The 25,666-nt window shown below is 33.6% G+C and overlaps 4 protein-coding genes across 9 annotated transcripts in view; 2 read left to right on the forward strand and 2 right to left on the reverse strand.

The window, feature by feature from the left end:
* LOC117570708 (calcium-transporting ATPase type 2C member 1) overlaps positions 1-7,985 on the forward strand; it is a 67,140-nt gene extending 59,155 nt beyond the window's left edge. For 3 of the 6 annotated variants that reach the window (XR_007955092.1, XR_007955094.1, XR_007955096.1), the window contains exons 3-5: positions 3,261-3,576; positions 3,769-4,896; positions 5,555-7,984. Coding sequence is in view for 1 of the 6 variants with exons in the window: in XM_052005859.1 (XP_051861819.1) it covers positions 3,261-3,576; positions 3,769-4,468 (1,016 nt within the window). In the remaining 5 variants the exon portion in view is untranslated. Of the gene's footprint in view, positions 1-3,260; positions 3,577-3,768; positions 5,487-5,554 lie in introns of those variants that run through there. The other 3 variants (XR_007955093.1, XR_007955095.1, XM_052005859.1) reach the window with 3 other exon arrangements.
* A 3-nt stretch (positions 7,986-7,988) lies between these two features.
* LOC117570710 (uncharacterized) lies at positions 7,989-9,603 on the reverse strand. The gene is made up of 2 exons (XM_034252522.2): positions 8,293-9,603; positions 7,989-8,227 (listed from the first exon to the last, which is right to left on the reverse strand). The coding sequence occupies exons 1-2, from the start codon at positions 9,418-9,420 to the stop codon at positions 8,102-8,104; spliced, it is 1,254 nt and encodes a 417-aa protein (XP_034108413.1). The 5' UTR covers positions 9,421-9,603; the 3' UTR covers positions 7,989-8,101.
* A 3,919-nt stretch (positions 9,604-13,522) lies between these two features.
* On the forward strand, positions 13,523-14,095 carry LOC117566443 (uncharacterized). The gene has a single exon (XM_034245974.1). It carries the CDS (start codon positions 13,523-13,525, stop codon positions 14,093-14,095), a length of 573 nt encoding a protein of 190 aa, XP_034101865.1.
* Positions 14,096-14,957: 862 nt separating this feature from the next.
* The window catches only part of LOC117572289 (myeloid zinc finger 1), a 46,128-nt gene continuing 35,419 nt past the window's right edge, over positions 14,958-25,666 (reverse strand). Inside the window, exon 8 of the mRNA XM_034254999.2 lies at positions 14,958-25,586. Within this exon, the coding sequence (XP_034110890.1) occupies positions 24,960-25,586 (627 nt within the window). The 3' untranslated portion in view covers positions 14,958-24,959. The remainder of the gene's footprint in view (positions 25,587-25,666) is intronic.

Below are 25,666 nucleotides of genomic sequence, written 5' to 3' on the forward strand. Positions count from 1 at the left end.
TTCTAATACTTTATGCATTCCTAGCTCGTTTATAATGAATCACAAGACTAAAATATCTCATCCAATGTCCATACTATCTTTGTTAATTTTAATGAAATTTGATGCATCTGCCTTACGTTTTTGTCAGTGAATTTTTTCAATTCAAACTTTGAATTTCAAAGTTAATAGCATACTTCTTCTTGATACTTCTTTATATAGTAGTATGCTTGTAAAAAGTCTATTTTACAGTTGCATTTGTTTTAATTTTTTTCCACTTTGGTCACCGTTATAAAAGTTCAAAAATTCTCAACAATTTTCCTTTATTCCAAAAGACATGTTTTAATAGCGGTTTTTATTAAATGATAAAGATTCTAATTTAATTTTAAACACAATGTTTTTTAGTATTATTTTTAATATTTATTATACGTATAGTTAGCATTGAAAATTTTATAATCCCAGCGTTATTGAAGTATCGAATTTAGTGTGAAAATTGCAGCGCTGATAGTTCAGATAGTCACAGTTTTTATATATAGATTTCTAGTGTCAATCTCTCGTGTTAACTTCGATTATCTTTAAATAAATAAATCATTTTAATTCAACTATTGCAAATTTATTTGTCCACAATTACATATTTTTTGCCTTCGTGCTTAAATCGATTTTATCACGATTTAAATTCACGCTTCATTGTGTTCTGTCGCCGTTGCCGCTACCTCTTCTCTTCCCTTCAGTCCCCTTGGTGAATATCATGTAAAAATTGTAAAAATATCCATCAACATGAAATATTGCCCAACAAACGGAAAAAAATTGCCTATTGCAATTAAGTTTTTTTCTTCAATGGAAAAGTCTGTTGCTGCAACAACATGTTTATTGTTTTGTTTTAATAAAATGACATCGTTTGAAGACTAGCCCTGAAAAACTGATGAAAAACTCGTTTGGTCTGTCGCTTTTCCGATTGGCATGCAGCTGACAGTCAGTCGTCTGCTGCATTTGCTGTCATCTGCAGAAATGGAAAATCCATCTGAAATTGCAAATTTTCGCACATCAATATTTTCCCAATGTGTACAGATTATGCCTCGCGAGTGTGGTGTAGTTAGCTTTTTTTGCGGTCAATGGCAATAATGGGCGTTCGCATGTCATCATCGCAGGTGATAAAGTCGCCGAAACAGGTGTCTGTTGACCCCCCATGACCCAGCAAATGGAATTGTTGCGGTAAAGCCTTTTGTTTGACGCATCTTTTGACACAAATTGACACGAGTTGTCGAAACGCACAAAGCTAAGTGACATTAAGGCCACTAAATAGCCGCCAATCAACACTAGATGGCGCCAGTTATGGCTTTTACAACTTTGAACTATGAAAAAGAGTCATGTGCATTACATATTGTTTTACACTTGCATTTGTGATGAGATTGTTAGCAACATTGTAGAGTTCAAGTACGCCAAGAATTTTATTTTCCTCTGCTTGCTATTGGAAATTGCTTTTGCAATGCTAAGTGACATTAAGACCACTAAGTAGCCACCAATCAATGGAAAAGGGTTATGCGAATTACATATTGTTTTACACTTTGTGATGCAATTGTTAACAACATTGCAGAGTTGAAGTATGCCAAGAATTTCCATTTTCATTTTCCTCTGCTTGAAATTGGAATAGTTACTGGGCATTGCTTTTGCTGTTTGTGCAAATAAACTGTGACTTGTTAAAGTGTTGTTTGCCCCGACACTCACTCTGAGCTGAGCTAAGCTTCTTCCTAATGCCCAGGTAATCCTTTGCCTGTCTAGTGGTCTTTGTTTGTGCTTTGTGCTCTTCCCAACGGTGGAGTTGGCTCGGCTTTTGCAATTGCATTTTCCAAGCAATTGACGCTGAACTAAGCCAAGCAACAGGCAACTCAAGGAAGTCTTAAATGCCATAAAAACTTTAACAATTCTTAATTTGCGAGACGGCGCATTATACTAAATTCAATTGTGAATTGAGGAATTTCCCTTAGCTGTTGTTGTCTGGGCACTTGAGTGCATTTATGAAGTATGCTCCAAAGGAGCACCAGCTGTTAAAGATAACAACAACAAACAAGTAGAGCAACAATACGATGGAGCAGGATGTTTTTCAGCCGCGTCTCCATTTTTCATTATGGCGCCCGCGTATTTGTCTTGGCAAGTGCCAGGACGATCTCTTGTCCTGTTTGTATAAAATTTTTGAGCCAAAGCGCACTGAAGTAAATAATAATAGCAACAACAACAACAATGAGCCAAGCGCACACAATGGACAAAAATGTGCGGCAAAATGAGCAAAAGCAAAACGTAATTAAAACGCATTCAACGTCATCTTCATCATCAGCTTGCCAGCCAGCTATCCAGCTAGCTATCCGAGCTAGCTTCGTTCTCGTGGCGAGACAATTAAAAGCAGCGTTGCAGCCACCAAGGGATATATTTTGCCATCCACTTCCTGCAACCAGGAAATGGCAAAGGTGGCCAGCGAGTGGAGCAGCTTTGTCTACTGCTGCTGCCCTTACCTCTACTACATTTCTATCTCCTATCTGCTATCTGCAGTCTTATCTCTCTATTCTTTTCAGACACTGCCAACAGTTTCAGTTTGCCCAGCGTCTTCTGCATTCACAACTCCTCCGCTTCGTGCTAAATTAAAATTAATGCAAAATTTGAATACGCACCATTTTCATCTTGGCCAAAAGCAGTTGGCGGTTGCCATTTTATAAGCACTGCGCTCCGCGTTCTATTCAAGTGCCATGGCAAATAGTTAACCCAGCATTCAGTAAATTCATTTTTAATATTTTCGCCCTCTCTTGTTTTTATGTGCTTTATACTCCGCATTGCTAAAGGAAGCAGAAAAGGGTAGCATCTTCTGGAAATTGTGGAATTTATAAAAAAAATTATAGAAAAAGGTTAATCTAAAATAAAAGATGAAATGGATTTAATTGAAGTATAGAATTTTTACTGGGTATCTTCTTTAACTGCAAGTTCTTTAGCAAAGAACAAACGCAACTCGTTACATCTGCATTGTTCTCAACTTTATTTATACATATATTTATTTTATCAGCTATAACAATTTTTATTGGCTCATTTTAATGGTTGCCCCGATGCTTTTCACATAAGCTTGCGTCATAAAAAATGTGAGCATGAAGGACATGTCAGCTTAAGTGCCACTTTAGCAGAGTTAAAAGCCCCAAAAGCAAGCAAATAGCTGCACGATAAAGTCTGCTAGCAAAGAAGCGGGGCCTAAATCTCTATGGTCATTACCGACTTATTTATGTTATGTTATTAATTTGTTGCAGCAAATTTAATTGGCATCGATACCATACATCATCAGACGCTGTCTGGCCAGGAGATCGATCAGTTGAACGAGCATCAGCTGGACAAGGTGGCCAACAATGTGAGCGTCTTCTATCGCGTCTCGCCGCGCCACAAGTTGGAGATTGTCAAGTCGTTGCAGCGCACTGGAAACATTGTCGGCATGACTGGCGACGGTGTCAATGATGGAGTTGCCTTAAAGAAGGCAGATATTGGCATTGCGATGGGCAAGAATGGCACCGATGTGTGCAAGGAGGCGGCTGACATGATACTGGTCAATGATGATTTCCACACCATTATGTGAGTAAATGAAATTTAGAATGGAAGTAGCTGAAAGCGGGTTTTGAAAGAATAAGTATTCAAGAGTCACCTTCATTAGCAGAAAGTGACGAAGTATCTAGCTTACATATTCTCCCATTACATGCCACCTTCAGCTACTTTCATTAGTTACTTTTCCAAAACATATTTCATTGGTTTCTCTTTGGCTTGCAGCGCTGCCATCGAGGAGGGCAAAGGCATCTTCTACAACATTCGCAACTTTGTGCGCTTTCAGCTGAGCACCTCGATCGCTGCACTCGCTCTGATCGCGCTCGCCACACTGATGGACATTGCCAATCCATTGAATGCCATGCAGATACTGTGGATCAACATCATCATGGATGGTCCACCGGCACAGTCGCTGGGCGTGGAGCCCGTTGATCACGATGTGCTGAAGCAGAAGCCACGCAACGTGAAGCAACCGATGATCACCAAGTCGGTGGTGGTCAACGTGCTCTTGAGTGCCAGCATCATTGTGCTGGGCACTCTGTGGGTATTCCAACGCGAGATGGCCGATGGCACGCTGGGCAAAACGAAGCGGGATACGACCATGACATTCACCTGTTTTGTATTCTTTGACATGTTCAATGCGCTGTCGTGTCGGTCGCAGACGAAGAGTGTGTTCACCATTGGATTGACCACCAATCGCATGTTCCTGCTTGCCGTTGCCTTCTCGATAGTTGGCCAAATGCTTGTCGTTTACTTTCCACCGCTCCAGATGGTGTTCCAAACGGAGGCGTTAACGCCCTACGATATACTCTTTCTGGTCACGCTCACCTCCTCTGTGCTCGTCGTTTCGGAGATCAAGAAGTGGTTCGAACGCTCGCTGGAGCGCAAGATGTACAGCACACGCTCCGAGCTGGACTTTGTATGACAAAACGCAAGCGCTAGAGATGAGTTGCACCCAAAAGCCGAGTAAATTAACAAAAAACTAAAAAAAAATATAAAACAAAATCCAATAAAAAACCACAAAAAAATAGCAAAACTATGCAAAAACCAAGTGAGGAGCGTGGCAGCAGAGAGAGAGGAGAGTAGAGAGCGGAGCGAAGAGGAGTGCGGAGAATTAGTGAGCGACATGTGTGTTTAATTTTACATTTGACTTAGTCAGCGCCAAAGCCAACAACAACCAATCAATATGCCCAAGATCGTGAAGCGAGAATCGAATAAACCAGTCGAACCAAATTTGTAACACACGTCAATATATATAGTATACCGTATATCGATATCAATATGTTAAACTGTCGAATGTCTTCGGATGCAGTCAATTCAACAATTAGTTTCTCCAAATTAGTAGCGACAAATGTAAGCAAAAGTTTAATGAACGTTTTGTGTTGTGTATCTCCTCCCAATTTACATCTTACTTCTATTTTAGTTTCTTCAGTTTAATTATTTTATATTTTACAGTTTATGCGATAATCATTTTACATTTAAATTCCTTGTTTATAAGTAGATAAATTTGCATACATAGTTTGTATTTTAAATTTGATTCAGTTCTAAGTGCGAGACAATTGTATAAAAACAAAACAAAACAAATCTCTCTGTATATCTCAATGCATCTGATAATACAAGTATTCTTTACAATAACATATAATTTCCATTTTAATTGATGCAATCTATTTACATTTCGCTTTCCATTTAAACGCGCTGTAGTAATATTTAAAGTTATGTTAAATTTACAATTTTCCATTTAAGGTCTGCAAAATATGTTAATGTGATATTATTTTAAGCACATAGAAAGCAATAACACACAAACACACACACACCACATTTGAAGATGGAAAATGCAGTTTAATATTTACATTTCACATATGTTTAAATATTATTTTTGCTGCTTGATTAGCTCAACAGGTATTTTCATTTTCTGCGAAATAAATGTTTCCAACTGTAATTCACATGGAATGTATTCTTACTATATAAACCGATGATAAATATTATAATAATTGTTGTCTTTCTCCAACAGCAGCTTCGAGCAACAATCGAATTGAGAGGCTACGAAATTCCCCACCCCCCGACAAAATGTAAAATGAAATGTGCAACAAGAATAAGAACAAGAGTAGCAGGTAGAATGGAGGAAGATGCAAAGCTTAGCAAATGGTTTTTTAAGAATTTTGTTTATTAATTTATTCGGTAATTACAATTCGTGTACAACAGCAACAACAACAAGCGAAACTCTAGCGCGAGAAACAATGAAAAACGTTTTTTTGGAAACTTGTCGACAATTCAAAATATGCAAATATTCTGCATACGAATTAATCAAATATTTGTGTAATTTGAATGTGGTCAGACAACAAAATGAATTTGTCAAATGTATTTGAAATGAAAAACAATGCAAATTAATGCAATTGAAAGAACCAATTGGTATCACTAATCGATTTATTTGTATTGCCAAGAGCAACAGCAATTCACATTTAGGTTAACAGCAACAATAAAGCAATAACTAAAACAATACAAAAAGTTGATTCAAAATAGGTTTTCATTAGAAATTGAAATCAATTATTGGTATCTACTTAATCAAATAGTAAAACAAAATGTTTATTTAGTATATAATCGAAATAGTTCAAACGAAACCATAAAAACAACAACAAAACAAAAGCATTCATTTGTATAATGAAAAGTACTTGAAAATATTTATGAAACAACAACAACAATACCAATATCTCTCGACATCCCCGATTCATATCATCACAGCTCAGCAAAAGTTTATATTGCAAATCAATTATCTATTTACATACATACATAAGTACCAAAAATGACATTGCACCGAAGCTTCTCAAGCACAACACAACACTTTACTTCTTGAAATTATTCGAATCTTTGAATTGATTAGGAAACCGTATATAAAAAGTTTCAGTAAGTAGATGATGCATATCACCAAATTGCACTTGGGACTGATGGCAAGGAGAGCTACTCAGTGAACTTGTTATCCTTGGATCGCAGCACTCTTAGGAACATCCTTTGCACTTTTCGGCACATTTTGTCGATATTAATCCGTGTTTTAGCAATCGCAATCGCAAACTTTTATCTCAATCTCAAGGCTAACAAATAGTTACAAAAGTTGTATACTTTAATGGACCAAACATTACAAATTGTTTAAATTATTTACAAAGGAAAAGCACCACACGAACAACACACACACACAAAACACATCGAGTTCAGGCAAAGCTCTCATACTGCACACACTCATATATCATGGCAAAGAAAATGTAACGCAAAAAAATGGAAAACAATAAAAAATCACAAACAAAAAAAAGAAGGAATGGAAAAGGAAAGGGGAGGAAATAATATCTTAAATTAAATTTAATGGAATCGTTCTACAGAGCAAGCAAAATTCATTCATTATCATAGCCCACACATGCGTACACCACAACCACACATCTCATCCACAATGGTAACAATAATTAGTAAATTAAGTGTATTTAATTAATTAATTAACAAACTATTGCATATGTGAATGTCTGAATAATGAAATTAATAACAAAATAAAAACAACATACGAGTTAAATAACTAGCGAAATATCAGCAACACAGGTATAAATTTATATACTACTATATACTTATTATTATTATTATTATCTAGAGTTCCAGTTCGAGAATGGAAATTTCAAATGAAAAATGCAAAATGCAAATGAGTGGCAACAGATTTTGATGAATTTTTAAGGCAAAAGTAATTGACGATTTGCTTGCTAGCAAGAATTTATACTTATTTACTGATTAATGATATTATATGCATAATACAAAATAACTAATACAAGGATACTTAGTCGAATGAAATACCATATAACACGTGCTATATATATATAAATGTAAATGTCTACAACTTCTTCTGGCTTCAATATTGCACAGCTAACTACACATAATGTACTACTTCTTCAATACTTATAAAATATGTATTATTTTCGAAGCTCAAAATATTTCGCTTTCAACACTTTCCTTTAACAATTAGTTAATTGTTTTAAAGAATATGTACAAAACTCTGGAACTAGTTTGTTTTCTGTTAACTCTGATTCAAAGGAAACTATACGCTAATTAAACAAAACAGAAAAAGAAAAGAAAACTATGTCTAACTGTGCTATTAAATGTAAGCTTAAATAATATACTATATATAGATGAATATCCATAATAGAGCTATATAATGCGAATGCGAGTATTTCCAAAATATTTCCTATACTATTTCTATCAAGCTCTAATGATCAAATTCATCAAATCTTAACTAAAACTGACGAAAGTATTTCAATAATTTGACATTTGAGTTACTAAAGTCGCGCTCTATGAATCTAAAATACTAAACAAATTATACAATTAACAATAATATACCATATATTAAATTAAACCAATCTCAAATAATATGTATCACCGACAAAACAGAAATACAAATATTTACTAATAAAACTAACTTTATGTAGTACACCAATTGGGAAGGTTCTTTTTCTTTTTATTCATTTTAAAACATGCAATTTTCTCCGCTGTTTATCATACAACATTTTCTTAATACTCTATATTGTAAAATTTAATCTTCTGATTCTGATTCATCAATCGGATCAAATCCAATTTCGATAAAACGTGAGGTCCAACCATCTAAATCGATGAAATCATAAGCAACTATCAAACTTGGATGCTTCAGGGCATTTTGGGTCTGCAATGTGTTAAGATAAAGATCGATTATTGTTGCTAAATCTGTAAATGTTTCAAGTCACTTACCTTCTTCATGTCCTCTTCCGCAAGGGTTTCGGAAAGATTAATCGTAAATGATTGTGGGTCGCGGTTCTTAAGCACAACCGACAACCGACTGGTGCTCTGCTTTAGGAAATCCGGATCCAATGTGCAGCCGGTTAAATTGAGAAGCTCTAAATTCTCAGCAGCCTCGACAACGCCCCAGATCTGATGGGTAGTGGGCAGCGATCGCATGTTGATCAAATGCAGCTCTTCGAGATTCTTTAGCCGGGAGCAGAGGGTGTGCAGCTGTGACGCCTCAATGTCATCGTCCTGCAGCACCAGACGACGCAGGTTGCTCATACGCTCGATGTCGTCGCACAATCTATCGCTGCTCCAGAAAGCATCGAAGAAGGAGAGCGCATTGACGCGGAGGGGCGCCAACTTGGCCACCGATTGCAGCAGATGCTCGTAGTAGTCACGAGTGTAGAAGGCGAGCCTCGTAAACTTGGGCAGCTTCATCAGATTCGGCATAAAGTCACCCAGTAGATGATGATCATCGATCACAAGTTCCTCCAGAAATGGAAGCATTGAGGCACCCACCAAATCATCTCCCAAATTGACTGAATAACCATAGAAGAGTATTGTGAGTTTGTGCACAGGTACCTTGACAAAGGTGCGTAACAACATCCGAGGTTCTAAAGATTCGCAACAATAGAAATGCATTGATATCAACCGTGTCCACCTCCACATATATCTGCCGGTAGCATTGCTTTGAAGAGAGAGGTGCACGATGTTGGGAAACATTTTGGTCATCATATTGACGTCATCGTCCGGATCGTTGTTTGTGTTGAAGATCTCACAGTCCAAGCTTGTCACTTTGGGGAACTCATAGCCCACCCACTCCGGTAAGAGATTCGCCGATCCTCGAGACATTACAATGCTCGTGACAGTTCCACAGGTCTGCTTCAGTAGTGCGTGCAAATCGTCGGGATACTCTTCGAAGTGCTCCAGCTCAGCTCCTTGTACATAAATCTCCCTGATGTGTTGTTTCCAATGATATTCCACATTATCACGTAGGCTCTTGCAGACGTGCCGGAGGGCCATTTGATCCGTTAAATCTTTCACATATCGTATAATCCTCAATTGACAATCGTCGGGTAGTTTGTCTAACATTGCAAATTTTCACTCTTTATTCGTATCCAAAATATTAAACCTTTATGCGTGTTTCACTTGTGTTGTGTTTGAACTGTAAATGTTTCAAATTCGTTTTGATTAAAATTGACAAGCAGCGGTAAAAACAGCTTCGCTGCGTGACATCACTGCAACATAGAGGTAAATAAACATCGATAACACTATCGATGTCGCCCTTTTCTTCAAACATTTATATTTACAAACACTTTTTGTTTTAATTCATTTTTATCGAATGCGTTGTATTTTTATTACAAAGCTTATTTTTAGCATATGAACTAAAGTGTGACTGCTTGCTAACATTTTTAAATATACGTTTTAAAGTTGAGTAGATATACCAGCATTAAACGGCTCCAAACCTTTGGCACCTGGGCATACTTTATGTGGTATATTAATATATTTTTAAACATATGTAAAAAGGCGCCACATTCAAAAAGATAGTTATTTCCTATCACATCGTTTTCGCGTCAATCGGCTATCCTTCACTTGTTTATAACCGTTCCAAAAATAGAAAGAAAAGAAGACAACCGATTATAATATAACTGAACTGACTTGTACCAAGAAATATGTAATTTATTGACGAAATTCATCCAGCTGGTACGCAGCTAACTTTCAAGCAGTTCACTGCTTGGAGCACTACTTATATGGGAACTGCTTACAACTGCTTCCAAAGAAAGAATTCAAATTAAGTTCACTGCTTGGATCACTGCTTATATGGTAACCGCTTACAACTGCTTCCAAAGAAAGAATTCAAATTATGTAACGGTTTTGCAAGCTGAAGTTTCAAAACAAAGTAATATACTATACTTCCATGGTAGAACATATTGAAATTAATTAAAATAAACAAAAATTGAAAGATAAAATAACATTTTAAGGTCCTTAAATGGTATCTTACCCGATTTGGCAGAGTTATGGCCCATAAACAAATATCCTTTTTCAAAAATTAGCTAGAAATCGTAAATATCATGTCGCATTTTCAAAGGACATATGTATATTACGGAGATCGTTCGGATCAATTCTACCGATCTGCATCAACAAATAACGAGGTCAACTAAGAATCCAGCACTTGTAATTTTTCCGACCGCAGCTGAAGAGGAAATGGTAAGATTTTGCAATTTGCAGGATATCTCGAGAACTACAAGGACGATTTAAATGTCTTTTGGTACGATGATAGATCCCTCCAAAATATTTCGTTTGACATATAATCCGCAAGGATCCGACAGGATATGACCGAGATATAAGCTATTTTTTGTATAGAAAAAGGTCCTTATAACTTGGCTGTTTAAAGGACATTCGTCCTTTTTCTTAAGTCAATCGATTTGTTTTGACTAGAGCTGCCTGTATACCAAAGGACATCTTGGTAGTCCTTCAAATGACCGAGATACAAAGGATCTTCGGACTTTTTGCCATTTTTCTATGCCTACCCCTTATAAAAAATTGAGGTGGAAATTTTGAAAATATCTTGAAAATCTGTAAATACCAATCGACGATGTTAGTTTCGCTGATTACAAAAATATATATCCTTTCGATATCCATAAGGATTTGGCTGAGTTATGTATAAATAAATAAATATATAATGAGCTGAGTGTCCAAAGAAGCTTATTTTGTGTTGCATACTTTTAGGATGGGTTGTTTGAAGCAAAGTACAGTTTATACTGCATACTTTTAGGAAGGTCTTAAGCTTTTAAGGCCTTTACAATTAAATTGCTATCCCAACAAAGTAGGCCTTAAGTCAAATAGTTTACAATATCTTCTTAAAATAGTTAAAATATATTTCTGAGTTCGTCAGGCCCAACTCTAGCGATCTGGATCAAAAAATAACGAGATCATCTAAGAATCCAACACTTGTATTTTTTCGACCGCGGTTGAAGACGACATGGTAAAATTTTGCAATTTGAAGAATATCTCGAAAACTAAAAGGACGATTTGAATGTCCTTTGGTACGATGATAGATCCCTCCAAAATATTTCGTTTGACATATAATCTGCAAGGATCCGACAGGATATGACCGAGATATAAGCTATTTTTTGTATAGGAAAAGGTCCTTATAACTTGGCTGTTTACAGGACATTGGTCCTTTTTCTCATGTCAATCGGGTTGTTTCGATTAGAGCTATCTATGTACCAAAGGACATATCTATAGTCCTTTAAGTGACCGAGATACAAAGAATATTCTGATTTTTTGCCATTTTTCTATGCCTACCCCTTGTAAAAAATTGAGGTGGAAATTTTGAAAATATCTTGAAAATCTGTAAATACCAATCGACGATGCTAGTTTCGTTGATTACAAAAATATATATCCTTTCGATATCCTTAAAGATCTGGCTGAGTTATGTATAAATAAATAAATAAATAATGAGCTGAGTCACGGTTGCCATTCAAAAAAAATTGTTTGTACCAAAATTTGGAAAAAATGTACCAAATTTAGGAAAAATGTACCAAACATTTTTCACGAAAGATTTTTTGTATTTCACAAATTGTGATTTACCAATTTACCAATTTTAGCACACGAAATAACTGTTTACGTAGTGGGCCTTACATTGGAGCATACATACATATTTTCTCAATTGACACGATACATCGCAAATCGACTGTATGCGATATTTTCCAGTGCTAGTCGTGGTTCAATTTCTAACTGAAACAAAATTTGTGTATGGTGGAACAGAGCCATTTGTTAAAATAATATGTGTGAACATAAAATTTTATGAAAAATTTAAATACTAGAAGAGGCATATTAAAAATGTACCAAAACGTAAAACAGTGATCCAACGCATAAAAAATGTACCCGTTTTGGTACATTTGTAACAAAAGTGGCAACTGTGAGCTGAGTATCTAAGTAGCTTATTTAGTGTTGCATACTTTTAGGATGGTGTGTTTGAAGTAAAGTGCAATTTTTACTGCAATCTTTTGGGGTGGAATGTTTATAATATTTCTAACCAAAGTGTTTAACTGTTAAGGACTTTACAATTAAACTAATATTTAAACAAAGTAGACTATACGAATAGTTTACAATAATTGTTCACATCTTGCACATTTGCACATTTTTATTAAATTTTCACATATTTTATTTAATAACTCTAAAACAATGATGGATGAAACAGAAGTGAAGAAGGACCCTCGGTATACTTATATAGACACTAAACCTGCATACAGCAGTTGTGTGCTAATTGGCCAATGGTTCAATATGCGCAGCGAGACAGTTCCCCAGAGCAAAACTGCCATTGTGCCCTGTGTGTTGATGGCGAAGAACGCTTCAGATGATGCTTGTGAACGGCATTTGACGACGCATCAGGAGGATTACTCGTTGGAAGAGTTTGAGAGGAAATTAATGTCACGCAACTTTATCGATTGCAACATTCAAAAAGTAATCAATTCTAAGGTGCAACGAGCCAGCCAAAAGTATGTGGATGCCGAAAAGTATAACAATAATTTCACCTCATTGAATACTTTGGTCTACGAACTGTGGCCCAAGATGTTGTTGGATCAGATGGAGATGGCATCTAAGAATACGACCGATATGTCGGCTTGCAAGAAAGTGCTACACAACTGGAAACCCGATAGACTGGATGCCTATGGCAATAATACATCTAAGAAGCGAGTCATTTGCAAGGAGTCTCCTTGTCCTTGTCCCAAGCCCACTGTTTACCAACGTGACTTTATAGCCAGATTTCCAAGCATACCAGATAGGCCGAAAATTCAAGATAATATAGACAGACTACGATAAAAGCTTTTACAAGATTTTCAAATTTTACAATGCGAATAATGCGATGAACTATTTCAGAAAAATTTATGTAAATTTGTATAAGTATATTTGAACTGAAATATGCGTTACTTCAATAAAGATCTATAATTTTTGAAAGCCTCATTATAGTATCAATCTATTATTTAATAATTGTTATACATTTATTTTTCTTTGAATGTGTTAATTTTCAAATCCAATTTTGATTAAAATTTTCAAATCTTTTTCGTTATAAATGATATTATGTTTCTTTCAGTTTTAAGTCAGTTTGATTTTGTTTGTTTCAAATACTAAACAAGAATTTCTAATTTTATTTTTGTTCCTGTTTTTGTTCTTTGTTATGGAGTATATGGTTGCTCCGCCGTATGGCAAGCAAGTGTTAATCGGCAATTGGGCGGATCGTCGTTACGCCTACGATGAGAAGGGCAATGGCATACTGCCAGGTCTGAATCCGGCACAAAAGTGCGAAGAGCATCGCTCTCTCAGCCAGGATACTTACACTTACGAAGGCTTCAGTGGGGACGAGTGTTTGAGGCATTTTAAGGAGAAGCGAGTGACGCGTATTCGTAACTTTCGCAATGGCACCTCGTCGAACTTGAAGATGATCGATAACCCGATGTTGAAGAATAATTTCACAACCACAAATACATTGCTGTACGATTGGTTGCCCAAGCACCGATTGAATCAAAATTCAAAGCGACAGCCGACAACGGCTGAAATTCCTACTAAGCAGAATTATCCCGACTTAATGCAGTGTTTTGGCAATCTCACAAGGACTCGCAACTTTGCTGAGCTACAGAAAGCCGAAGAGATTTTGGAGAAAACCAATGCCAGGCAGACCACTTACGACACAGCCTATAATCTGTCGAGCAAACTAACCCCAGACTATGAAGCTTTGGCCAACAAATCCAAAAATTGTTAAATAAACTTAGCTAAGAGGCGCTGCAATACAGTTGGGAAGCTAGAAGAACTCTAAAAGCGAAACTAACTATTGGTGGCTAGCCTCACAGCTGTATTGTGAAGTTTCCAAGTTACTGAAATCCTATAACATTTGAGTTTTGTTCTTTATGGTACATTTCGGACTCAGTAGTATGCTGTTATACCATATATAGCTTTTGGTATATTTTAGTATTTGCCCTTATATTAATTTGGTATATTTTGGATGATTTCTATGGTATATTTGGATGTATCTGTATGATGTTGTACCATATATAACTTTTGGTATATTTTAATAGTTGATTGTGTTGTTAATTCAGTAGTATGCTGTTATACCATATATTGTTATATTTTGGAACGATTTCTATGGTATATTTGAAATGTATTTGTATAATGTACCAGATATAACTTTTGGTATATTTTAGTAGTTGATTGTGTTGTTAATTCAGTAGTATGCTGTTATACCATATATAACTTTTGGTATATTTTAGTATTTGTCGTTATATTGATTTGGTATATTTTGCAACGATTTCTATAGTATATTTGAAATGTATTTGTATAATGTACCAGATATAACTTTTGGTATATTTTAGTAGTTGACTGTGTTGTTAATTCGTTATATTTTAACGATAATGCCATCTTCGCAATATTGAAAATGTGTTGTGAGTATTTCCATATTGACTTCTTCTTTAATCATAATTCCCATTTCCCCTAATAAAAACGACATTGACATTTTTATATTACAAGATTCAATTTATTTCATTTTCCATTTTCTTGTATAATAATATAAGTTTTTTTTTTGTTTTTGACGTATTTTAAGTAGTTTCTATGTTTTTATTTTGGATGCCAGAAATTCATTGTAGTTTCATTTTATTTTAAATTTTATTTTATAATGTTTTTTTTTTTTTTGTTGCACATGCCGTGGCACTAGCTTAGCTTTTTTTGGGGATTTATATTTTTTGGTTTTTTGAAATTAGTAGGTCGATTAGACGTTTACAATACTTTTGGTTTTGCCATGTTTTATACTCGTATAATATATATGCTTTAAATATTAATAATTATTACAAAAAGTAAAATTTGACGACATTAAACTAGACGACGTTTTGCATATATTTAAATCGCTTAAATATTTTACTTTTTGACTTTTTAGTTCTGTATTCGTTTTTTTGTAATTTTTACTTTTTTTTGTTTGCCTTAAAATCGTGTTTTGGATTAAACTTTCTTTTTTTGGACATTTTTGACTGCCTTGAAAATGTTGAATTTTGTTTTGTTTTGTTTTTTTTTTTGGCTGACGATTACATTATTAAAATTATGCTTAAAATCTAAACCAATGGAAAGAGTTTTGTTGTGACTTGTGGGCGTTTGTTTGGTGTGGGTGTGGGCGTGGATTGTGGGTTGTATCGAGTTTTTAGTGTGTTTTTGTGTCCTTCTTTTCCTCTTCTTTAGGTGGTCAAAATTAGTTGTTGTGTTCTTGGTTAAGTGTTGTGTGTTGTGTTGTGTTGTCTTGTGTGTTGTGTGCGATGGAGAATCCATCTTGAGTGTGTTTGTTAATTTTAGAAGTGTGTGCTGATTATATGCTCATATATAATATATGTAAGTAGCTTGTTTTCTTTTGTTTTTTGTTCTTTTTTTTTGGTTTTTGCTTACAACAATTAAAATTTTGAATTTCCATCTTTTTTTTCGTTTCATTTTTTAGTATATTTCCGTTGTAACCCCATTTTTTTTGTTGGATTTTATATATGTACTCGTACTTATTTACTTTGCTTTTCTTTTTGGTGTGTGTAATGATGTGTATTTTTTTTGCATTTTCGTTTTTTTTTTCATTTTCCGGTTTCAAAATTGATAAATATTTCTATTCGCTTACCATAATTTAGTATTAATTTTAGTGTTTAATTTTAATTTTAATACCTAAAGTATTTTATTTTTAGTATTACTTAAATGTTTTGCTGAAAGTTTGCTTTCCTCATTTTCAGTTTTATGTGTGTGTTTTTTATTTTTTTGTTCGTTTTCCGTTTTTGTTAATTAAAAAATGATGCTTAAACATTTGGCTTAAATGTAAATTTTGTTTTTGTTTGCTCCAAAAATGTAATTTAATGTAAATAGTAGTTGCCGTGTTTTTTTTTTGTTTTGTAATTTTGTTATTGCCGAGATTTGTTTTTTGTTTTTTTTTTTGTATTAGCCGAGAGTTTAAGTTTTAGAAAAGGCCGAGAAGTGTTTTTTTTGTATAAACTTTATCATTTCGTTTTTCGAAAATTGATTTCGTTTTCAATGCCGTTTGGTCAAGTCATCATTTTTTATTTAAATTTTTTGACATCTAAATTATTATTATACCATTTTCATATTCTTTTTTTTTCAATACCAACGATTTCCTTGACGATCCTCGAATCTTGTAGGACAATTTCTTTTATTTAATCTGGAGTAAAATTTGCTCCCATTTCGTATTTATTTTTATCCAGCCAAAATGTGGGTAAATTATCTTTTGCTAGATGCAAATTGTTAATCATTTTTTTTTCTTTCATAGTATTAGCCACAAATATTTATTAAAACTTGAGTTTCGAAACTTGTTTGCCAGTTATAAGGTTAGTTTTAGAGATTTTCTCTGTATTTTGGTTGTTGTTGTAATTTTTTGTTGTTGTTGTTGCTCTTGTTCTTTTCTTGTTGTTGTTGTTGTAGTTGATGTTGTGTACAAAAAACAAATGGAAATACTTGACATGGAAAACAAAAATTGGTTTAGATTGAAAATGATAATGAAATCAATCATAAAATAAACTGAAATTAATTATAGTTTTTTATTCAGAATTTTTGTAGCCAGTTTTATTGCTTTTCATGTGCATTTTCTTAGGATTTTTTTTATTGTTTTATATACCAATTGCATGTTTATTATTATACTTTTTTTACCAGTAAAGTGAGATTTTAGTTCTTGTTGTTGTTGTTTGTTTTAATGGTTTGTCTCTTGTAATATAAAAAAGATTTTTATTTTTATTTTGCTTGTTATTTCTTGTTCTTGCTGTATTTGTTGTTGTTCTTGTTGTTGTTTTCATATAGAATTCTAGTTTCATATGAATTGAATAGAAATTATACAAATTCATATGTAAAAAATGTTTAACAATCCTTTGTGTTTTCGCTATTGTTAGTTTTGTTTTCTTTAAAAAATATAATATATATATATATTTATATATATTTTTATATATATTTTGTTGTTGTTGTACAATTATTAAGATTTTCGGTTTACGCTTTTGATTTGCTTCAACTGATTTCATTTTTGTATTTTGTAGTTTTACAATAACTTCTTCATTTATGTGCACTTCGATTTTAATTATTATTTGATTAGATATAATTTAAATTCTTGCGCTTTTATCTTTGTCTATTGCTTTCTTGATTGGCTGTATAAAAGTTGTTTAATTTGAAAAATGTATTGTTTATTGTACTATGGTTGCTGTTTTGCGGTAAATGTTGCATTTGTTGTTGTTCTTGTTTTTAAGTATTGTTGTTGTAGGCATATTGTTGTTGTATATTATAAATCAAAAAAGATTCGATTGGTTTATTTTATTCTGTTCTGTTCTGTTCTGTTTTGTTTATCATTTAATCAGGCTATGGCAACTGCAGCGAGGGAGGCGTGGCTGCCAAAAAAGGCAATTTTCACCGCCCCCCGCTGATCAGCTTTTATCACTATTGCTTTGTTTGATTTGTGGCTTCGATTTCATATTTCGTACACTGCTCAACAAGGAAATTAAACGCAATTGGTTTGTCTCTCACTTTCTGATAAAAAAAACACTGGTAAAATTTGATGGTTTATACTTTTTTTTTTGGTTTTTTGTTGCTTTAGCGGATATGTTGTTTTCAACTGAAGAATTTAAAGATTCACATGATTCTCAACTGGTTTTTTATCTTTATGAGGGGGGAGGGGGGGATGAGGCACTCAGTTTATAATATGCATTTGAGTTGCCCCTTCAATTATTTCACTTCACTTATTTAGAACATAAATTTTAGCTATGTATTTGATTTTGTTTTGTTTATATTTAATGTTTTATACAACGCACTTTGTCTGCTCGCGGAATGAGAATAATAAATAATTGATTTACTTACTTTGGTACTATTGCAGTTGTTTTTGTTGTTGGGTTTTACATTTTTGTATAATCGTATCGTTTTGCTTATGCTTATGTACAGTTTATAGCTCAATCAATATATGTAATAATAGAATTTAATTATAATCTCTTGCATTCGCTCTCTCTCTCTTTCTCTCTCTCGCAGAACCTTAGCTGAACCCTAAATAAAATTTGTTGCTATTGTTCTTCGGTCAGTGTTGTTTTTTGTTGCTCAGCTATTTCTATGGTTATTATGTGGTAGTCCCTGTCAATTGTTTATAATTAATTCATTACAAACTGTACTATTCAATTGGAAACAAGGTAAAGTGTACATACAATATGATTCTTTATCGATTTAAATAAATGCGAACTTAACAAATCGTGTTCTCATTGTTTATTTCTATTGTTTTGGGTTCCATTTCTTGAACTTATAGCTTTTATCTTTGTTTAATGCGAGCGCAAGTTTTAAAAATATTTGTTTTTTTTTGTTCACTTAACACTTAGTCAAATATGTTATTATTTTTGGTTTTGGTTTTATTAATTGGGTTCATTAAGTAAATGTTACTATAATTGAGTTTATTTTTTCGTGTTTTCACTTTTGCTATTTTTTTTGTCTTGTGTTTTGGTTTTTCTTATGCTTTTTTTTATTTGTTTTATTTAACTATTGTTTAGTCATTTATTTTGTTTACTGCTATTTTGTTGATGCTGTTTCCTGATTGTAAAAAATTCTGTAAAATATTCTCGGTACTATTTCTCTTGGTTTGTGGCTTCTTTCTTGTTGCAATAACAACAATTCGCATTCATATAAGTATAATATAAATAAATCATTTGATCATTTGATTTGATTCCATTCGGTTATATCATAAATTACTTGTTCTATGGGCACATTGTGTGTATTGCAAAAAGTTGACTATGGCATTTTAAATACGTTCGTTATTCATTTACTTGACTTCTTTCTTTTTTCTTTTTTTAGGGGGACTTTGGCTCTCTAATCTCTAATGTGGGTCTATAAGGATTTTTAGCTTGGCGATTTGTAGGAACAAGAAATCATTTTCTTATGTTTGGCAAATTCGAATTCTCAGAGAAAAAAACTAAACTCAAAAACAGAAAGTAAAATAAACGTTAAAAGATTGGACACTCTAAATGTAAACTTAGATAAAGATACATTAATCTAACAAGTATTTAATATGCTAACCCAATAAATTCGAGGTAGAATATTGACATCTCTGCTTTAGTAAACTCTTCAACTCTTTCGATCTGTTTCTGCTATGGCTTTCATTTAATTATTATTTTATTTTATAAGTATTGTATGCTCTATATTCAACTCATTTGTTTATGATCTGTTTCTGTACAAATATACATATGTATTGGTATGTATCTATGTATGTATGTTGTGTATATGTGTTATGTCTATGTTACATTTCAATGATGTAATGAGGAACCATATTTTGATTGTTGCACAAAAAACAAAAAAAAAAGTAAAACGAAATGTGAGAAATGTGAAGGAAAGTAAATGAATCAATCTATAAAAATGACGAGCACTCTGTCTAGGGTTGCCAAGTTGCCATATTTTCATGTGTGTTCTTTTTGCAATATTTTCATTGTTTGTTCATTTGTATCGAGTTTTATTTCGCTGATTCAATATTCATTAAAAACTAACGAGGCTATTGTTGTTGTTGTTGTTGTTCTGCTTGTTGTTTAGTTAAATAATAAACAGTTTCGATTTAATTAATGCTTCTTTGCTTCTTGTTTTTTTGTTCTATTTTACAATTATTATTCTGTCAGTACTGTTTGTTTGTTTGTTTGTTTGTTTGTTCTGTGAGTGTCTTCTATTTAACTATTCCTTTAGCTGGCATTTGGTGTTCTCTCAACGTCTTTAATCTTTTCGTCAATTATAAGTAGATATATGTATATATATATCGTATATATATATATAGAGAGTATGTATTAAATACGTTAAAAAATATAATACACCATACATATAATATAAGAGTTTAGGTTTTCCATGCACTATATGCTATTTATACATACGCATACAGTATGTATCTAGTATATATATATCTATATATATCATCTTGTATATATATTTCACTTGCTTGTTGTTGTTGTTGTTGTTGTTGTTCTTGGTTGATATTTGAGAATTCAACTAAAAATCGTACATAAATGCATCAAATTTGCAATTTGAAATCAAATCAAACAGCTTTTGTCAATGGGCTTAGATCGGGATCGGGATCTCGTATATATGATTTATATATTCTTCTTCTTTATTTTCGTTTTCATTTTCATTTCATTCGTATATTATTATGCGTTTGTCATTTTAAATTAATATGCTTACCGTTGCTATTTCAATGTTGTATTTACCTATTTTATTTATAAATTTCTTGTTGATTTGCTTCAATGTTTCTTGTTTCTTGTTTCTATGTTTCTTGGTTTCTTTGATGCGTTTTCTTTTTTTATGATGGGTTTCACTTATAAACTATTATCACTATTGCAGAAAGCGAAAGCGGCTGTACTCAATTCAATTATTTATTCCTTTGAATCTAGAACGTGAGAGCAAAGCATCGAAGCATATTGCGTATACGTCATGTTGTCTCGCATTGCTTTGATACTCTGCTAAAACGTTCTAAATTCCATACTGTGGTTGTTAGTTGTTGTTGTTGTTGTTGATGTTATTGTTATTGTTATTGTAGGCATTTAATATGAATTTTTGCTTTTTGGTTTTGGTTCTCTGAATTGTAAGCCGGAAATGTGATACAAACAAATTTAATTCTCATCTCTCTTATTTTATGGAAACTTTAGTTTACATCGTAATTTTTATTATTTCATTATTATAATTTCTTGTGTTAAGAAGAAAGGATTTTTCTCGAGTTCATTTTCATTCATTTTCTTTTTGATTCGTCAAGTCGTTTCGAAAAGCAGCTTTCGAATTTGTTTTTTTGTTTTTCTTTTTTGTTTTCATAGTTTTTGATTTGCCAAGTTCTTACATAATATTTTCATATCCATGCCTGTGTGTTGGTGTTAGTGTATATGTGTGTGTGTGTATGTTGAGTGTGTATTCATTTAATGGATGCTTTATTGAGACTGCAATTAAAATTTCTGCTATAAAAATTACTTGTATTTGTACTCTTGGTTATTTAAATTGGGCTATTGTTTTGTTTGTTTGTTTGTTAGGTATGCTTGTAACTTTGTGTTTTAGCAGATGCTGATTGCTGATGATGATGATGTCGATAGAACTCTGCTCTATAACTTTAACTATGTACTTATACTGGATTCTCATATATAGTCATATGTTTTTTTTTTTGTTTTTTGTGTTCAGGATTGGCTTAAACTAGTTTTCTCTTTATAGCCCCTTTTTCTGTCTAGGCTATTTTGTCTTGTGTTTCACGTTTCAGTTCTCTACGATATATATTTCTTATATATTCTTTTACTTTTTGTCATAGCCGGTAATATTTTTACCTTATTAAGGTTTCTCGTTTTCTGAGTTTAATTTGAGCTCTTTAAGCTTCGAAATTCCACTGAAGCAGCTGGTTTATACATTTTCTTCATTCAATCATTTGTTTTCTTTTTTTTATTAAATTTTGATTTGCAACTACAGAAATCATATTTAGATAAATCAAAAAAGAATGTTTTGTAATCAAATTATAAACTGAAAGTTTGCAGTTTGAACTGCGTTTAAATGGAGCATTTTTTGGATAAATTTTGTTTAGTAATTTTTGTTTTTTTATCTTTCTTTTTATCAATTTTTAGCGCCTAAATTTATGTTAAGTTTTTGTTTTTTTCTTTTTGATTAAATGTATGTGTTAAATTTCGTTTTTTTTATGCCTAAAAATTTACAAAAGTTTTATGTTTTTTCTTTTTTTTTGCATTTATCACAGCGACATTCAGTCTAAATTTTGCTTTTATTGGAATTATAGCATAATTTGCCATAATTGATATAAATATTTATAGAGATATTCACGTTAGTTAACTAAAACTAAACATAATTTTGATTTAAAGCCAAAAGGTGTTTTGTGTTCTCATTTTCAATTTCTCAATTTCTCGTTTCGTTTTTTTTCGATTTCGATTTTGTTTAAAGCCAAAAAGAATTGTTAAAAATTTTGTCTAAAAAGGCCTAAAAGTATTTTAGTTATTATAGTTTAGTGTTTTTGTTTTTGTTTTTTTTGTTTGTTTATACTTATAGCAAATCATGCTCTTTTGTTCATGGAATTCTCTGGTCTAATTCCAATAAAAGCTTCCACATTGGATATCGTATAAATTTTGTTGTTTCTCATAATCTTGTTGTTGTTGTTGTTGTTATTGTTGTCTGTGTGCCAAAACATGCAATTTATTATTATGTTTAAATGTGCCTAAAAAGTGTGTTTGTGTTTAAAATTTTGACTAACCTCTTTCAAATTTGTTTTGTTGAATAGAGGTATTAATAAAATTTTTACAATGCCAAACAATGTGTTTTTTTTTATATTATTTTTAAACTATTTATAAAACTTTTGCACATACTTTTTGGATTGAATTGTTCTTTGCCAAAATGATACTATTTACAAATTTCATTAGCCCATTTGTTTGCCGAAAAGTTTTTTGTTTTAAACTGAGCCTATCACAAAAATCAGACGCCTTGCCCAAGCCGAAAAATATAAATTGTTGCCGAAAACATTTTTGTCAAGAGTCTCGAAAAGTTACTCCATATAAAGTAAATGATAATCAAAGAAAAATATAGAAAAAGAAAAATATAATTATTTGTCGGTTTATTAAAAATGATTAAATAATATATGCAAAACATAATTTGTAAAAAACTAAAACAGTAAAAACAAATTCATTTCGCAAATTTGATTTCGAATTGAAACTTTTGTTGTTGTTGTTGTTGTTAACGCTAGATAATTACATATCGAGAGTGATCAGATATAATCAATTAATTAATTAATTAATACATACATATTAAATAATGAGTAGAATTACTTGCAAAGTGTTTTTGGAGGAGGGGGGGAAAACGACAATTGCTAAATTATATATATATTAGATTAATCATTAATTCACTTTCTTCTGTTCTATGTTGTCCATTATTTCTGTTCATTTGTTAGTTAAATAACAATTATAAATGCTTTGACGGTACATTGGAAAATTTGATAAGAAACTAAATTTGCTTTTTTTTGTTGATCCACACAGAATTTCTTGTTTTTCTTTTATAATTGTTTTTTTTTTTTGCAATTTCTAGTGCTTTCTCTGACTATTGTTCATGAACTTTGTTTGTATGGCACCTGAAGAGTCACATCTGAATAACTATTTTGTCTTTGCTACAATTTGTGTATAAGGGAAGAATTACTTGTGTGGACATACATTTGAGGGGTTTAGAGAAGTGGGGGGGTCGGGTGTGGGGGTAAAACCTATTAACTAGAACTAATTACTAAATAAAACTCAACATAAATTACACTCAAACAATTAGGGAAGACAACAAATTTGTTTGCTTTTCAAATTAATGTACAACTTAATTTCGTATTGCATATTAGTTTCATCTTTTCTTTTGTTTCGTTTTCTCATTTAAAATTAATAATTAAAAAATCACATATCAATTAATAGAAATAAGAAGCAAAATTCGAATGAAAAAGATTTTTTGCTAACTTGCGATATACAAATAATAGTTTTTATGAATAAAGTATTTCTATTTATGCATAGAATATATATATATATAGAGTTTTATATCTTTAGATCATATCAAATCAAGATTCCAAATACTACAACAAACACATACACTCAAATATGTGAAAATAATATAATAATCATAGATTTTTAATTTCTTTTTTAATTATATAAATTAGCTGCTGTGTGTGTGCTTTGCCAAGAAAATTGAAAACATAATTCAATTTTTTTATTTTTTTATTTTTTTTTTGTCAGCTTAGCGCAACGTCTACGCCTCCTAAAACATCATCATATCATAACTATTCGACTTTTCCCGCACTTTTCATAACTCTCATTTCACTTTTAGCTGCCATTCTTTTTTACTTCTTTCACATTCTTATTGTTATCTCTACGCCTAGAAATCGTATAACTCGGTGTTTAAAATCCTAAAACGAATATATTATTGAAAAAGGAATCGTATAACGTTGTGTTTGTGTTTCTTTTGGTTCATCATCATCTCTCGTTCGTTCTTTCTTTCTTTCTTTCTTTCTTTCTTTCTTTCTTTCTTGCGACCATTTTGCATTTGATGTTTCGTGGTTGTGTTGAAAGGAGTTTAGAGTCCTTTTCGAAAAGACTAGTACTCGAAGCGAAGTTAAAAACTAGAATTTCCTCTCTCCTTGTGGCGATCGATCGATTTGTGGGCTGCTTTCTTTTACTTTCACTTTACTGATGACATCATAGAGATCCGAATATCGAGTGTATGTGTGGGTGTATGGGTATCGCATGCGATAGAGTGGGCGGCGGCGGTGGGGGCGCAACACCGCCTTGGGGCGTGGCCGTCAACGCATGTCCCGCATGCGGATGTGGCGGATGCGCCGTCGGCGGCAGCGGCGGCGGCGGTGGCAATGTGATCGACAGCGTCACCGTCTGCGGCGCCGCGACCGTTGTCGACGATGTGGGCGTGGTTGTTACGCCCCCCGTGGCCGTGATATGATGTGCACTCGTCGGCGGCGTTGTCACATGATGCGCTGTTGTTGTTGTTGCCACCGTTTGTTGTTGTTGCTGTTGTTGTTGCTGTTGTTGTTGCTGTTGTTGTTGCTGTTGTTGCTGCTGTTGTTGCTGTTGCTGTTGTGCGCCAGCTGCTCCAGTGGTGGGATGTCACTGAGCCACCACAGAGGTGGCGGGATTCTGTTGCACCACAACTCCAGGTGCCACAGCATTTGCCACAGTCACTGTCACCGGCGGCGTCGGTCCGCCATTGGCGTGTGCTGCACTTGGCTGCTGCTGTTGCTGCTGCTGGGCGTGGAAGGGATGCTGGAAGGGCGGGCCATAGCATTGGGGGAAGTACAGTTCGTTCTTGACCACCGATTGTTGTGCCACAGCAGCTGCCGCAGCTGCATTTGCCGCCATGCTGCGCACCGGCAAAATGTTCGCCTTGTTGTCCACAGCGGCGGGATTGTTGTTGTTGAGGAATTGCTGGGCAGCCAGACTCTTCACATCGTTCATCAGATGATTGGCCACAACGGCAGCGGAGGCCACAGCGGCGTTTTGTTGTTGCTGCTGCTGTTGCACTTGCTGTTGCACCTGTTGTTGTTGCTGCTGTTGTTGCTGCTGCTGCTGTTGCACCTGCTGCACTTGTTGCTGTTGCTGCTGCTGTTGTTGTTGCTGCCTTCGCACCTTGGTGCTGTTGGGATTCATGTGGTTGTCGATGTGCTTCGTCACCTCGTTCTCGGTGGCAAAGCGTCGCCGGCAATTCGGCATCGGACAACAGAACGGACGATCGCCCTGTGAAATAGAATTCAGTTATTCAGATTAGTTATTATTCTATTGCTTTGATTCTTCGACTGCTTGGGGGCTTCGGCTAG

This window comes from Drosophila albomicans, chromosome 3 (assembly GCF_009650485.2).
Source record: "Drosophila albomicans strain 15112-1751.03 chromosome 3, ASM965048v2, whole genome shotgun sequence".
Taxonomy (NCBI): Eukaryota; Metazoa; Arthropoda; class Insecta; order Diptera; family Drosophilidae; genus Drosophila; species Drosophila albomicans.